Source organism: Struthio camelus, chromosome 5 (assembly GCF_040807025.1).
Source record: "Struthio camelus isolate bStrCam1 chromosome 5, bStrCam1.hap1, whole genome shotgun sequence".
NCBI classification, from domain to species: domain Eukaryota; kingdom Metazoa; phylum Chordata; class Aves; order Struthioniformes; family Struthionidae; genus Struthio; species Struthio camelus.
The window spans coordinates 66,839,998-66,857,098 of NC_090946.1; the positions used below are offsets into that span (position 1 = coordinate 66,839,998).

Below are 17,101 nucleotides of genomic sequence, written 5' to 3' on the forward strand. Positions count from 1 at the left end.
GGACGTTATTGATGGCGTTTGTAATGAGAAAAGCAACAGCTATCTTTTTTTTCTTTTTTTTTTTTTTTGAGGCATTTTTACTCCTGAGCAGCACTTAAGATTTTTAGAATTTTATAAGAAACTTTGCACGTTGGGTTTACAGCAGGAGAATGGACACAATGATAATCAGCTACAACTTCAAACTCTGGAACAGGAAAAGAAATATATTTCAGTGAGGAAGAACTGTGCTTACAATTTTCCAGTAAGTAAACTAATATTTTAAGATTAAATAAGTTGTATTGTGCCCACTTTGCTAAATAGGACTACATGAAATATAAAGAGATTATTACTGCATTATGCATTTTTAGCTATATTCTAGCCCTCCCATGCAAAGTTCAAGTAAATGACTTAAAGTAGATGTTGTCCAAAAGGATTACTAGAAAGATTCGTCATTTCAAAGCTTCAGAAAAACCTTGGAAAGTTTGGGCTAAGAGAGTGTTTTTATTTACATTTTCTCAAAATCCTTAGCACAAAGGTATTAAGAAAATGACTGTGAAACAGAGCCCCATTTTCAGACCCTCCAAAAACCGGATCTTCTGTTTGCTCTGTGTCATGCCATTCCGGGGAGTTGAAAATTGACTATGAATGGTTAGGTTCATGTTTTGCTCTTGTTCCTGAATGCAAAAAGTCTTTTCAGGCCTTTAAACCTAGTACTCTACTTTATATTTTGATATTTGCATTTATATTTAAAGTGTATTTATATTTAAATGTTGCATTTATATTTAAATGTGTTTGTTCCAAGAGCTAGCAGTTATTTTTATGCTGCCTTTCAAAGACAAGCACCGAATATGTAGGTAGACATCTGTTGATTTACTTGAGCAAAAGCAAGGTATGCACACACACAATTATGTTGAAATTCAGATGCTTGCTTACCACTTGCTACAACACTAATTCTTTCTGAAGGCTACTCTTGCAGCTTCCACTAGTTTACAGAAACTTTAGCAAGGTTGGTCCTCAAATCTGACATCTGTGTTTTCACATGGTCATCAGAAATGCCACACCTCCTCTTTAAAACTACAGCCTTGTTATCGCAGAGTTGTCTCCAAGAGTCCTTCTGGTTGTAACTCAGTATTTTCATCTGATAATCTCTGATAGCGTGACCCTTGGCTGTACAGTTAATAAAAGACCTTATTTTTCCACAGGCCATGATTGTTTTTGTGGATCCAAAGAACTTCCATTTGGAACTGTATTCCACGTTCTTCTGCCTTTGTCACGACCCTGAAGTTGTAGTCAGATATACTATGGCCATGGGCTTCTATGAAGTAGGTCTACAAAGGTTCTTTTTTATTACTTAAGTTTTTTTGTTTTATACTGTTTTCTTCTTTAAATTTACAATTGTGACTGTTAAAATGAAATAAAAAGAGCTGAGAAAACTTGTTAACATCATTTAGGTCGTCACATGTATTCAGTCTCTTCTACTACAGTTATAGTCTATGTACACATATTTGTCCACTTAAGTGGCTTGACGTGTGGCTACAACAGGCTATTATTGCTAGCTGAGTTTTTAAGGAGTAGAAGTTGGAAGAAATTTAAAATGATGAAGTGTTACATAATCACGTAAGTGATTGTAGTAATCAGAATATATGAAGATTTTGAATGCTGTGGCCCTGGTCAGAGAACAGATTAGGATCAAGGCAGGATGAATTGTTTAATTTCACAATATAGAACATAAGAAACTGGCTGAAAGAAGAAATTAACAAAAAGAAGACGAAACAGATAAGTGTAGAAGACAAAATGTGAGGCAAGCAGGAGAAAAGAACTTGCCACTTCTAGTCTTGAAACCCTACTTTAGAACTGTACAATTTGCTGCTATGCTGGTAGTCTGTGGAGGATATTTATATGTTTTATATATAAATTAAATGCTCAAATTTAATATGAAACTACTTTGAAATCTATGCAGATGTAAAAGTATAAAACTGAAATAAAAAAAATAAAAATATGTATATAAGCTCTGCTATATTATTTTCATTAAAGTTCAATAATACGTAACTGCTTAGAGGCTATTGGCTATATGGGGTGAATTCCAGAAATGAGTATACAGTCACTCTCCTGATTTTAGTAATCCGTGTAGAGAGATCTTTATCCAAGGTATTTGTAGTGTTTTCCTGAGAAACTTTTTATTTCAGTTGTGGAGCTAGCTTTTTATCTCATTCTGTAGCTGGGGAAAATGAGAAGTTAAGCAGCTTACTGGAGGCACTTAAATCAGTAGTAGAGCCAAAAATGAAGCTAAGGTAACTTTATTTCCACCATCTTAAGGAAGGCAGATCGATTTCCAGTTATCTGTTTACCTTTTGATGGCTTCTCTAACAAGTGATAATCCAAATTAATTGCTCAAATTGTAAAATTAGCATATTATTCTACATAGTGTTTCATATCAGATGTGTAATAGTTCTAAGGTACTATTTATATATAAGTAAGTTATTTTAGCTCAGTAAAAAAGACCTGTAAAATTACACTAATGTACACTTATTGCTGGTTGATTTATTTTTAACACCATAACTGGGCAGTCACATGTCAGCCAGATATGAGTAATTTATGGCATTCACTTGTAGGTAGATTTTTTTTTTTTTTTTTTTCCAATTACTTAGTCATTTCCCAAAAGCTGCTTCTTGATTGGAAGGGAGCTCTTAGTTTCATTTGTCTCAAAGAAAATCATTAAAAGTATCTAAATGTTACATATGGCAAAAATCTCAAGTATATCTCGTATTTGTTGTAAAACCTTTTTTACGGTTTAGAGATTGACTTCTGCTGTTTCCGCAAAACTTCTTTTTATGTGACATATGAATCACAATAAAAAAAGCCTTGAGTTAAGGACTGAAACCTTCAGAGAGGAAAGTTAGGGAAACTTAAAGTCCGGAAGTGACTAAGCCAATTTTTGTATTTTCTTTTTTGTAAATTATATAACTGAATGACTGTTGACTCTCCTAAGGAGCATGAGGTAGGATATTTAATATTCCAGAATGAATTTCTTTGGCCTTGCAGTGCAGTCTTAAACATTTTTGAAAAACGTATTAAATAGAGTTAATCCTAAAAGTATTTTTCACAGTTAGGCAGTAGTTTTTACCACATATTCTTAATACAAGCATTTTGTGTGATGAGTAGAAAAGTGCGTAACTTTAGAAGATTGGCATTAAACAATTGTTGTGCGTCCTTTCTTCCTGCTTGCTGAAAAGTAAGTACATATAATATAACTGTTGTAGTTCCATGGAGCTGAAGTGTGTTTCACCTTGCTATCTTACTGTCATTTTTAGGTTGCTAAGCTTTTAAATTCTGGTGTGTATACGATACATAAAGAGCTGGTAACACTATTACAGGATGAGTCACTGGAGGTAATGTACTCTTATTGGAACTTTCATTTGTTTGTTAACTTCAGGACAATCTGCCTTAATATTAGTAACTCTGTGATAAGACCAAGTGTTGACTGTTTGAAGTGATCAATAGCTTTTACTTCTGTTTCACAGACTCTTCATAAAGATGCAAGCCTCCTTTGATTAAAGAGGAAAATAGGAAGATATTTGAATTTAGTAAACCCACAGTGATTTTATTAGCTTTTTTAATACTTTTTTAACACGTTTTCTTAACTATTTCAGTACTTATTACCTTATAAAGTCCTGTGGAAAGGTTTAGTTTTGATACTGTGTTAAAAGAGGTCATTGTAGTGTTCCAGGTTTTTACTTTGTTTTATTTTCATTTCTCCAGATGAAGGGGGTAAAACAAATTGTGTATGGTTCGAAGATCAGGGCTTACAGAAAGGATTTTGGTCCAAAATCTAATACTGATTCACTGAGTATTCTTGAGATGGTTGTATATGTTAGTCTGCCTCAGTTTCACCCTGTGTAAAATATGAAACAGCCAATGTGGTGCAACTTTTGGGGGATGAAAAGGAGAAGTGTTCATGTTCGAGACCAAGTCGTCTCTGATAACAGTTGTTCTGATATCTCATCCTTTTTGCTTGCTACATAGGATCATTAGATATGGCATGTAAAAATGAGTATTGCTCTTAGGTGCTGAATTTTATTTTGGTACTCACTGTTGGACATTTTCAAGAGAATTAGAAGTATTAGAGTATAGAGTATCTGCTTGTACCTTATGAAATTCTGACTCACCTCGAAAGATTTCACAAGCTGAATGTTTGAAAGTTAACACTCAAAAGCAGCTGGTGATTGTGAAAAATTCCGTGTTTCTCATGGAGTTCCATGAGCTAGCTCTCATGGAGTTAGCTGAATAATAAAAATTTGAGATTTGTTAAATCCTCAGAATTGGTACCAGAAAGTATTTAATGGTGTATTTTTCTATTCCAATTTCAGATATTACAACTTGAAAGGAAGGTTACTATATTAATAAAGCTGAATATTCTATTTTAATTTGTCAGGTTTTCTTAAAGCAGGAAAGAGTGCTTTAAGATTCAGCTGGCAAATATCCGAAAAAAATGTGTCTTCGTGTTTGCCATGGCTATTATTTAACTATCTTTCTTAAGAATTAATATTCATATTTGAATATTTCATGCTGTGAGTTGTTTAGAAAGCTCTGACTGTAATAGTGATGCAAATTAAAGCTATAGTTCTATTTTCCTTAATTAGAACTCAGTTAAATATTTATTTTAAAATACCAATTTTAAATCCCAGTCATCATCAATGCAAAAATGTTGCACCTAATTTTTTTTTTTTTCCTGTCTTTCAACATTGGTGAAAGAATGGTAGCGTAAGAGATGTCAGCAGGGACTTTCTGGTGAGAGAGAAAAATTGAGTCAAATTAATTTACAAATCTGATTCATGCAACCTTTCTTTAAATAGGTATTAGATGCACTGGTAGGTCACCTTCCTGAAATCCTTGAACTAATGACTAATGGAGGAGAAAACAGTGGATCAGAAAGCAAGGTTAGTATCCTCATATTTTGTAACTTAGTCCCTACATGTAAAGGAAGTTTGTAGCAACATTGTTTCAGACATATGAATATCTTTGAAAGTACTTGTATAAAAAGGCTTTCATGATTAGTTCCTACTTTGGAGAAACACAAGCTTCTGTGATTTTTTTGGATTGTTTGTTTGACTTTATAGCCTTTAATATATAATAAAGATTTTGGAAGATTAGACATAATAAAAAAAATTAACATTTTATCCATATTCTTTTTCTAATTAAATGCAGTTGCTAAAAATGGATCAAATTTTCAAACACAGTCATTCAATTGAACCTAAACTGGGATTATTTTTTAAGAAATTGGTTTCATATTCAAAAAGTGATTGTAAATACCTAATTTTTTTTGTGTATTAACTGTGACTGCCCACAGTTGCTATTTTCAGATATAGGTTCTGCTAGGAAGAAATCTGTTTCTTAAGATAAAGACACTGAATTAGGACTTAGAGCTGAATACAGTTCTCAGCTTTGCTAATTTACTACTTTGTGACTCTGGATGATGGTTTATTCAGTGACTACATTTCCTCATCTGTAAAATGGAACATAACAGATTATCCGCAGACTCGAGGTGCTGTTTTGAGGATTAATTCTTAAATATAGAGAGATATCAGATATTACAAGGATGCAAGAACAGAAATTTTTTTCTTCCCTTTTATGTGGACAAAATTCAGTTGTCTTAATATGTGACTAGGTCAGAGGTTTACAATTTTAAATATATATAAAATGTAATAGGAATAACATGCCAAGTGTGGCAGTATATATTTCATTTTACTTAGTGCCAATGGGAGTTAGCTTGACTGTCATAAAGTCTTTGCCTCCTAGTTAAGAAAGGTGTATAATTCCTACTAAAGTCAAGCAGGGAGTTGAGAAGAGTAACTGCAAAGTTTCAGAAGCTAAGAGAAAAAAGGGGTTTGCTTGGTTTGAGAAAGAAGACTGAGGAGGGATATGGTAATTGTCTTTATATCTGTAAAAGGTTATTACAAAGAGAACAATGATTAGTAGTTTTCCATTGTTTGGGGAAGGAGTTAGATAAGGAGGAATCAGCTTAACCAGTAGTGGAGATATATTTAATTGGATACTGCAAAAGCTTTTTGACTAGTTAATCATTGAAACAAACTACTTAGAGGAAATTATGCAATCCCAATCATCAGAATTTTTAAAGAACAAGTTAGACTAACATCTGCTGGAAATGGTCTCAGTGTAGTTGATCCTGTCTGAATAAACCAAATAACCGACCCCTTAAAATCTCTTCGCTCCTTGCAGTGTTGTGACTTGTTTTTTTTAAGCATAGTAATGTGACAGACAGGTTGAAGATGTAAAATTAGTTTAATGCGTATATTTTTACTTCTAGTTATTGTCTGTCCCTGACCTGATACCTGCACTAACAACAGCAGAACAGAGAGCAGCAACTTCTTTAAAATGGAGAACTCATGAGAAGTTACTACAAAAATATGCATGTCTCCCTCATATCATATCAAGTGATCAGATTTATTATCGCTTTCTTCATAGAATGTTAACAATCATTTTGACAAACGTGAGCCTTCCTGTTTCTTTTCTATTGTTTATAATATTTTAGAAAAATTAGTACCAGATGTGTGTTGTGTATAGCACTATTTATATGTTATATATTAATCTGAAGGTAAAACTTCTCATTGCATATTCTGTATCGGGATGTTCTTTTTTCATGTAAGACTGAGAAAATGCTCTGAGAACTCACTTTCCTCCATTTGAGGAGCAGAATTTGAATGGACAGATTGTCATGTTTTTTTCTTTCGTTTCCTTTTGCTCATTATCAATTTCTAGGTAAATCTAAATTCTTTCCTCTGTGTCTTTTTAATGATTCTATAGATTACCTTGCATTATATTCCATTCCTTATGAAAGAATACTTAATTCTGAAACTGAATGCTCATTTAGAGTTACTGGCTTGAAGTTTTATTGAATTACTTTGGGAGTAAAATTGTCTGTTGTAAGAGAAGATATTGCAACTTTTATTTTCTAACATTCACAATATAAAGGTGCCTTCCAAAAATAGATGAATTTAGGAGATTTAAGAAATAGTTTAATAAACAAGTTCAGCGGAAGGAGTAAAGATGTGGATGACTCATGACTTGGTTAGACTTCCTTATTCTCCATTACATTATGCCAATTTTATTCTGAGGTGTATTACAGTAATGTTTAAATGGAACTACACTCTTGTACAGATGAAGTCATAAAAGGAGGAATCAGGATTCCTTATTTATCAATAGAAACAATAGCTAGGAGTTAAAACATATAAATTAAACTTAATTATAGTTTAATTAAAATTCATAAAGCTGAATGCTCTATTTCTATTTAGCCTCCCATATTTGAATAAAAAAGTGAATTAGTACTATCCTATATTGATATAACCTCCATCAGAGTGATTTTGCATTATAGTAGAAACTATAAATGCTGATACACATCAAAATAACATGTGTTTTTCCTTGGCAACTCTTCTCTTAAAGCAGAGATTGTTGCCATGCTTCACGGGAGTTATATTTTAGTTGACTAATACTCCTATTCCATCTCCTTGACAGGATGATATTTTCTGAGATAAGTCATGGTCTTTCTTTTTGGTATAGGGATACAGTGCATTGCTGGAAGTGATATTAAGATAAAATATGTTATACAAGAAATTATGTTTGAATGAAACATGCTGATGTTTAAAAATTTCAGGGGCAAATTTCTAGGCAACCAGCAAAGTAGTTGTACCTGCAAATGAGGCAGTTCTGGCAGCCATAAATCTGTAATTTGACAAAAGTTTGATTATAAAAAGTAACAATAAAATATGAAATCACTATACTTGTAAATAAATTTCTACTGAACAAACATGAAATAATTTGAATCTATGATATCTATTAATCTTGAAGTGAGGACAATAGTGTAGTTCGTATTACTAGAAAAAAGAAGAAAATAGATCTCTAACATCTCACTTGAAGAAAGACCCCGGTCATTAGTAAGGCTGAATATGTAGTATTAAAGTGTTAGAAAAAGTGCCTATGTGTTTTAAGTGCATAGTACTCACTTTCAGAAGTGTTTTTGGAGCCCCCTCAGTTTTCACCTCTTAAGCACCTGAAATCACTAGGATTTAGAGTCTGTAATATCTTTTAAAACCTTTGGTCTACTTTATTTAAAAAAAAAAAAAAAAACTTGGGTCCTTAAGCAACTTAAACAAATTTAAAATTTTAACTTTACCTTTTTTCTGCATTGATTTACCATATGCAAATACATACAGCTATATAGGTTTTGCATTCAACTAATCTGATATACACATTCTTTATTATTTCAAAATTTACAAAGCTAAGAAGGCTAATTTTCAGCTATTTTTTCTGCTTCAAATTTTTATACATTTTTAGTCATATTATTTTAGTTATGTTTAATTATGTTTCTTTTATTTCTTTCAAGAATGTCCTGCCCGTCCAAAAAGCAGCTGCTCGAACTCTCTGTGTTTACTTACGTTATAATCGCAAGCAAGAACAGAGGCATGAGGTCATTCAGAAACTTATTGAACGTAAGATAATTTTTCTTTGATTGCTTGGAAAAGCAAGTTACGTTTAGAATACACTCAGTTCTAATCATTTGGCTCACAGTATCACCAGTCAAAACATATTTGGAATACGTGAGGAATATATCTGAAGTCTCCAAGTCGACTTTCTAGTCTATACTATATGTTCTAAAGACAATGAAGACCTTTCAGCTTTTTATATGAACAATCCTTAATGCTTATGCAGTTGTTTTAATGTACCCTTGACATATTTTGAGAGAGACACAGTGGTATGTTCAACGTACTAGCTAGTTGAATTTCTTGTCTCATTGTAGTCATTGACAAAAATTCTCACTGAACTCAGTGGGCTTAGGCTTCCACCTAAAGGAAGATTTGAGAGAGGCTGAGAAAGTGAGCCTTGTGACAAGTATGATTGTCATGTTTCAGTCAAAGTTTAACCTTAGAAGTGTTTTCTAACTGGCAGTGAAAACTTTATAGGTAATATGTGTGGATCATTATTTTTCAGAACTGGGCCAAGGAAAAAGTTACTGGAACAGACTTCGTTTTTTAGATACCTGTGAATTCATTATGGAACTATTTTCCAAATCATTCTTCTGTAAATACTTCTTTCTACCTGTGCTTGAACTTACACATGATCCAGTAGCAAATGTAAGGTACTGTACCAAGGATATGAAACAGGATACAGGAAAAAGTTTTATATAATACATTAACAAATATTGCTATGGTTTTTAATATCTTGTTTAAGTAATAGAACTTGAGTAAAAAGGTAATTTTTAAATGACAAAAAAACTAAGAAACAATCAAAACTTAAAATGAGAGGGTTTGAAAGCCAGGACCTCTGGAGGAAAAAAGTATTGCCTATTTAGTAGTATGCCTATTTAGTATAGTAACGAATGTCCACATAATAGTAAATAGAAGTCAGACTGTGATATTAATTTATTTTTCTCACAAAATTTGAGAGAGGTGCATGTAAAATTTCTCTTAGGATTTCACAAGGTTAGTGTCTCCAAAGCACTTAAAGGAAACTTAGACATCTATTTTTTCCATTGTTCAAAAAGTTTCCTAAAAGCACTTGTGACCTTGTGTGTGTGTGTGTGTGTGTGTGTGTCAGTAAAAGATTAAAATGACAATTCTGCAGATAAATAGGATTAAGAAAGTGTCTTTTACTTTGTGTTTATCCATTTGGTAAATGTTAAAAAAGAAAATGATAAGTCAATCTCATGCATGCAAAAGCTTTAATTAGTTAAAGCTTTCAACTAAGATTCGTTAGAGGTCCAGGGCTAGAAAACTGTGCGTGAACGTATCAGGACTTATCAGTGCTCGTTATGGACTTAGGAATGCAAAGTGAGAGAAAGTATGCAGTTCCCCCTAGAGGGATGGTGAATTACCCTAGCTCTCTGGATTACAAATTTGGATATATGAGCTTTCCTAAGCAGCTGTCTGGGCTCTGGGAAGAGCTGTGTCCAGGGGCTTCTGGTGCAGAGAGCTGATCCTAAACATGTAAGCCTGAACAGGAAAGGAGAAGGGTAAAAAAGGAAAAGCAAGTCAAGATGGTGTGTCTCCCCGGATGATATTCTCTCTCTTGTTATTGTGTTCTACCACTGTGATTCTGTGCTTCTCACTAGAGTTGGTAGAAAACCTCCTAGTACAGAGTAGCAGGAACTAAGGAATTCCTTGCTGAGACAGGGAATATAGGAGCTTGAAAAACAGCAGGAGCTGATTGATTAATAAGAAGATTCATCTGGAAGGCCCAGAACCGGTATTGATGGTGCAGGCTTCCGGAATCTGGAAGCCTGACCGGTATTGATGGTGCAGAGGACTGAGGGTATGATGACAGAAAACCAGACAAGTAGGTCAGTCTGGGTGTAGGGTATTGTTTGGGGGACTGATCGAAGGTATGAAGTCACAGGTATAGGGAGTGAGAACGGTACGCAGGAGACTTAGCAATAGATGAGAAGAAAATAATAAACTGTTTCACAGGTTTAGGGAGGCAAGCTTAACTTTCCAGACTCCTTTAATTTCCATCAATTTCAATGTCATCTTGTGTTGTTTAACACATAGGTAATTCTTTCAACGGTCAGAGCTTAGCAAGTTAGCGTAGTTTTTACCTTATGTAAAAATTTTCTACTTCAATGTGAAATTGAAAAAAATAGAAGCATATAGGAGGATTTAGTATGTTATTCATTCTTTATACAGAATTTATTCATTCTTTATACATTCTTTATATTTCCTTTATTTTTATAGTGAGTTTTTTTTTCTTCCCCAAACAAACTGGGATCAGGCAGTTCAGTAATATTGCCAGTAAGAAAATTGTGTGGTTTTAAGCTTTTAATCTTATTTATGATATATGTAATGCATGTTGTCATCGTTTAAATATCTAAACGTATAATATGGATGCTGTATAGCAATTTACACAAACATAATTTGCACATACCTGTGTACATTATCTTCAGTTAGTATAGTTTTTTTTACCAAGCTAAACAGTGCTTAAATAGATCTTGTGCATAGTACAACTGCTACAACTTAGTTCCGTTCAAGAGGATCCCAAACCCATAAACTGAGTTATTTTGTGCTTATAGGTTAACATTCATGTCTCATATCAAGAGAATCATAGTCAAACAATGAAGTAAATGTGTATAATCTTAAGTAGTATATTACTTCTTAAAAAAATTTTAATTAAAAAACTTATCATTGCAGTATTAAAATTTAATGGAAACTTGAAATAACTTATAATCTATTTACTGTGTTTTGTCATAACTCTTTTCTGGATTGTTCCTTAACTTTTTTTTCCTTTTTTTTTTTTAAAAAAGAATGTACAGTCTGTAATGGAGTGAAGTGAAAAAGTCAGTCCTAGATATTAATTGGTGATTATAAAACAAATTTAGGGAGGTATTATTCCAGCTTTCTGCAGAATGATATAACTCTTTATAATATGGATGTTTAGAAAGTATAAAAAACAAACAGTCAGACAAATTCATATAAGGTGAATCTTTTCACAGCTGTTAAACACAACATTCCTGTTACATCTCTGGCACAGGAAATCTCCCATCACAAACCAGTGGAGACTGACAGAATACATAGTAGGGAATCACAGAATCACAGAATCGTTTAGGTTGGAAGGGACCTCTGGAGATCATCTAGTCCAACCTCCCTGTTCAAGCAGGGTCACCTGCTTGAAATATAGGGGGGAAATATAGGGGGAAATATCCCCCTAAATTTTTTTTTTTTTTTAAATCTGTTCTTGACATTCGCTATTAAGGTGCTTTTCCAGCCTGATCAAATGCAATGATTTTTATTTTTTATAATGTATGAAATGCTTTTTGTTTAATCAGTGAAGAATTTTGGTTTTTAATATTATAAAAAAGCAATGCATACATTTTTATGTAATTCTTTGCACATACCTGTGTGCATTAACAGGCAGGGTTTAATCGGCTAATGAAAGGTCTAGCCAGTACCAGAGACAGCATGAGATAAGCAGAAGGAGTCTCCAGCCAGAAGCAGGGAGGTAGGGTAAGGGGGAGCAGGCTTGATTCCTTTTGGAGCCAGTAAGCAGTTAAATCAGTTCAGTCTCTCTGATACAACTTCATCCTTGCAATTGCATGGAACTACGTTCACTTGATTTTTGGTGAGGCATTAGGTTGTTATGTACCAATAGACCATGGGAGGTCTATTGGTATTTCAAGGGTATTTAGGTACCCGAAGGAGTACCTAAATGTAGATAATTTTGAAAATCTACAGGTCTGCTTATCTTTCTAGGAAAAAAAAGGCTCTGTGGAATTTCAAATGTAGGTACTGCGAATTGGGACTGCAGTGTCCCAGTCTATGGAGAAGTTTTCTAAAATTTTACAGTATGTCTGAAAATAACACACAAACAATTTAAAATAATTTCTGAATAATACCTATTGGTTACATGGTTTATTTTCTGAATCTAACTTTTTAGAACTTTTGTTAAATCAAAATTTGCTAGTATGTAATAAAAAAATAAATTTTAAACAAAATTTAAGCATTATTTGCATCAAAAGTTAAATGTTTACCTTTTTTTTTTTTTTGATAGAATGAAACTATGCTACTTATTGCCAAAAGTTAAATCTACTTTGAAGATTCCTGCTGACAAGCTTTTACTTCAGCAATTGGAATTGTGTATAAGGAAACTTCTGTGTCAAGAGAAAGACAAAGATGTGCTGACTATTGTAAAAAGAGTAAGCATTTTTCCTTTCCAGCAACACTTTATGTTGGGGATATTATTAAAATTTAAGATGATTAAAGTTATACTTCCTGTTGATTTTTTTTTGTTTGTTTTTAACATAGGAACAGCAGGCTAAAGACTTCTAATGTCTTTTTTTGTAACTTTGAACAATTAAGAGAAGATACAGTGCATTGATTTGAGAGAGTTGGTGTTTCCTTAGTTACATAAACAGGATTTTGAAATATTACACTATCTTTGTGATGTGGACGTTCACAACAAGATATATCTCTAAGAGAAGCCCATCCTTAGTCTCAAAGAAGCCATGAAGTAAAGTACCTAAAGTAGCTGGCTTACTGATAGGGCTAGTCTGCAGAAGGGATTGAATGAGCACCTGCCCAAGAGTGCCTATTTCCTAGATCCATGCTTTAGCCAGTAATGTGCCCAAGCTCTCTTTGAGGGTTAAGTTGCATACAGATGGTCTGTTAGTCCTTCACTATGAGTCTTAGTTGGGTTCTGAGAGTACTCTCTGACAGTTTTTAACTTTAAGCATTAGTAACACAGCAATACAAGCATGGGCTTCAAATGTTTAGGAAGGAAAGCAAAAATAAAATAAACCTTCCTGAAAGCCATGTTTAATTTTGAGTATCACTCTTCTAAGCTTTCTTATCTTGGCAGGTTTTTAGTTAAAAATATGGGCATGCTGTTGACTAAGGATAAATATTATTTTATTTTTCTTATAGACAGTGTTAGAATTGGACAGAATGGAGATCTCTGTAGATGGTGTAAGTATTTACTAGCTTTAACACTTACAAAGTACTCTTAATTCCCATTTTCATGTAACAATATTTGTTTTTATTGATTTTATTTTGAAGTTTCAGAAAAGATTTTATGAAAATGATTTATTGGACCAAGAAAAAGAGAGACAAGAACTGCTCCTTTTGGAAATGGTATATTTTATCAGTATATTCTATCATTTTTTGAGTTAATATTTGATTGCTTAATATTAATGGAGAAATAATTTTAAGGTAGGGGAAGTGCGTACAATGGAGGGGCATGGTGAATTCATAATCAATATATGAATTCATTTTACTCTTTACAATAGGATTAACTCTTTCTATAAATAAAATGTGCTTTCCCTTTTACTGCTACCTAAATGCACTGTGTTAAATAGAAAGGCAAACTGGATTTTTTTTACAAAATTTTCATACTTGACACCTCTGTTGTTCTAAAAATCTGAAGTACTTCAGTACACCTTACTTACTTACCTTTCTGGAATTTTTTGAGGGAGCTTAGCAATTTGTCAGACCTATATGACACAATGAGCTGAATAGTTAAAACATCTCAGAATTCTCATACAGCTTCCACAGGCAAAGAAACTAATGTCATAACTTCTTTTGTGCCAAGGAAGCTGAAGAAGGCTGTGTGTTTGTTACAGGCTTTTCTGTTAGGTAAGAAGAAAATAAAAGAAAGAGTCAAAAGGCCACTGACAGCTGCAGCCTGGCAGGGGGGAGTCTTAGTGCAGATTGCACAGAGCAAAAGGAGCTGCACGATAATTAGGACTTGGAAAAGAAGTCTGCAGCGTGCTAAGTTTTCCTTGCTTTTCCAATTTACAAACCTGTTTATCATCAGTCAGAGCTGTAAGCAAAAGCTGCAGCAGACACTTCATCACAGAGCCTACCACATCTTCACACAGCCTAGGTTACTTTCAAAAACTGCAGTCTTCCGTTCTTCCTCCCCTGTAGCCTGAAGTGTGAGAAGCTAAGAAACTGATGGGCTAGAGGCTAGATTTCACTAGCGCAGTTCCTCTGATTTGTAGCAATAGAACTCTCCTGTAGCGAACCAGAACAGGTTCAAGACTATCTGAAAAAATGTCACTTTTTCCTCTGCAGGACTGCTACGTAAACTACGTATGTGACCAACTTTGATATCAATGGGTACCACAGAACAACCTCTTTTTGGCAGTTTATTTTTCTCAGTTCATGGTGTCTTCTTTCACAGGTTAAGCAGCCCTTCAGACCTCTCCACTAGCTTTGCTGAGCATGAGTGACAATCAGAGTTCCTGGGGTATCCGACTTCCTAAGCAGGAAAGATATTATTTCAGGCCCATACATCTGGAAATGCATTAGAACTCACTCACTTCATTCCTGAGCTGTTTTACTGCTCTGGTTTCTCAAATGTATACTCTAGCCAGTCATCATCCTTTGCAGTTTTCTAGCAATTGGGACTGTAGAGCAGGACCCAGCTGTGAGATGGGAATTAGATAAATTCCCTTAAAAGTCTCCAAGTTCCCCTGTGAGTTTTTCCCTACATAGCTTATCTAATTCCCCAGTCTTTTTAATTCCGTCTGTAGTGCTGGAGCTGTGTTGCATGAGCCTACGGTCAGCGTCCAGTTGCTACAGCCCTATACTTCCAGAAATTCACCTCCTAGTTGTACCATGGTAGAGTTGTACTCTAGCATCATAGAATAGTTCAGGTGGGAAGAGACCCCCGGAGGTCATCTAGTTCAGCCCCTCAAAGCAGGGTCAACTGGAACAGGTTGCCTAGGGCCTTATCTAATCAGAAATACACACTAACCTACCTCTACCTTGTTTACATCCTACCATCTTCCATTATCTCAAACCAGAGATTCAAACTTTGTTCTCAGCCATTGCATGCACAGATTCAAAGACTTGAACTTGGCGTTAGGTTCTGCAATTTTTAGGTAGATAAAACTAATATTTTTATAGCAAAAGCCTTTGGAGCTGTGGTAAAGTAGTCCCAGGGAACTCTGTGTTGCAGTGTGTTCTAGAGATGCACAAGTTAGCTCAAATCCTGGAGGCTGTTAGTTACAATAACGTTACTTTTCACCTTGTTTCTACAGCTGGACTTTAAATGAACTCCTATACTTCTATCATTTGTCACACTGATAGGGGCATATCTTGTGTATCACAAAGGTCTAGTGGAGCACTGTCTGTTAGAGGCATGCTTTTGTGGAACTGGAGATGTATAGAATAAATTGTGACATATTGTAGTCCTGAATCGATGAGGACCATTGAAGCCAGTTAGGTGTATCTGACTGGTAATATTGAATGTGTTAAAAAGTTTCCTTAATTTTAGTAATTGACTTGGTAGGAATTATATTTCACCAACCTTGACCTGAATTAATTACCTATTTTCTTATCTGGATATTAATGAGAGTGAAATGAAAGAATAGGATAGAACAACTTAGATTCACTTAGGACGTTTTATTATGAGTGGTAGCACAGAAAATAAGCTAATATTATATAGCTTTTTGAAGCTGGAGTGATATCTATTCACCAAGAAGCCTAAAGCAAGTATTGGTTTGAAATTATTGATATAGCTGTGTTAATACTGTCTTCTGGCTCTCGAAGGTATTCTAAGACTACCTAGTGTTACAGGAAGGCAAATAAATTTCTTAAAATTGAAGAATAATAATACTTGGCTTTGTTCTCCAGAAAGGCTTATCAGCTGCTGGTGTTAATTTTAGAGCTTGGAAGCGCTTGAGCACATGTTATAAACAATACCATTTGGGGAAAAAATTTCATTGAATTGTACATTTTAATTAAAAACATAGCCTGTTGCTGTTAATCTTGTGTCTTTGTGCCCCTCTTTAGCCCCTCTGGCATTCTATGTCTTTTCAACTTTTCAAAAAAAAAAAAAAAAAAAAAAGCCTTGTAATGTAATTTTATTAATAAATTAATAAATGTTATAAATTAGAACTTTAACTCTGAGATTGCGTCATAAATAAAATCAATATTTTTGCTATGATTTTTGTGTAGTATATGTACCCTCGTTTCACTCAATATTATTTAATTGGATCTCTGGATATTCATTAAGTAGAAGTTAACTGTATTTGGGTGAGTTGAGAGCATGTTCTTTTTTGAAAACTTCTGATCTATTTGAAATGCAATTAATTTTTTAAAATTTTTCTGTGTAATACTTAAATTTTTATTTTTATTTTTTTTTAGGAACAGTTAGAAAAAGAGAAACAGCAAAATGAAGGAAGATCCACAAATGTTAGTGATAAGATGTTTGAAAAGAAGCGTAAGTTTATATACTTATGTATGTATTATTTGTGCATGGGTTATTCTTAGCCTTAGAAAAGGAAAGAAGAAGGGAACAGAGCACACACACCATTCATGCAGTTAATTTCAAAATTCAAGAAAGTGGCAATAAATTTTTTTCATGTATTTCTGAAGATGTTTATGAAAACTGACCTTGCTATATTAGAAAGAAGACTTTTGGCTTTATTAATAAAATACGTAACAGTTTTAGATCTATATTGTGTTTCCTGTTAGGGTGTAATGTAATTTGTGATAATTGCAAAGTGCTAGTAGCACTGGATTAGACATTATTACTGTTTACCCCAGGACTTGTGATATGTTGTGCTGTCCTCCTTTATTTCAAGTTAGGCTACTTAACAGAAAGAGGTACTTAC

At 33.8% G+C, this 17,101-nt stretch overlaps 1 protein-coding gene across 10 annotated transcripts in view; it reads left to right on the plus strand.

The window, feature by feature from the left end:
• The window catches only part of PPP4R4 (protein phosphatase 4 regulatory subunit 4), a 70,211-nt gene that overhangs the window by 45,692 nt on the left and 7,418 nt on the right, over positions 1 to 17,101 (plus strand). For 8 of the 10 annotated variants that reach the window (XM_068946921.1, XM_068946915.1, XM_068946914.1 and 5 more), the window contains 11 exons: positions 72 to 241; positions 1,182 to 1,301; positions 3,291 to 3,368; positions 4,833 to 4,916; positions 6,305 to 6,487; positions 8,378 to 8,483; positions 8,983 to 9,130; positions 12,532 to 12,676; positions 13,404 to 13,445; positions 13,536 to 13,610; positions 16,632 to 16,707. In XM_068946921.1, coding sequence (XP_068803022.1) covers positions 72 to 241; positions 1,182 to 1,301; positions 3,291 to 3,368; positions 4,833 to 4,916; positions 6,305 to 6,487; positions 8,378 to 8,483; positions 8,983 to 9,130; positions 12,532 to 12,676; positions 13,404 to 13,445; positions 13,536 to 13,610; positions 16,632 to 16,707 — 1,227 coding nt within the window. The remainder of the gene's footprint in view (positions 1 to 71; positions 242 to 1,181; positions 1,302 to 3,290; positions 3,369 to 4,832; positions 4,917 to 6,304; positions 6,488 to 8,377; positions 8,484 to 8,982; positions 9,131 to 12,531; positions 12,677 to 13,403; positions 13,446 to 13,535; positions 13,611 to 16,631; positions 16,708 to 17,101) is intronic. The other 2 variants (XM_068946916.1, XM_068946917.1) reach the window with 1 other exon arrangement.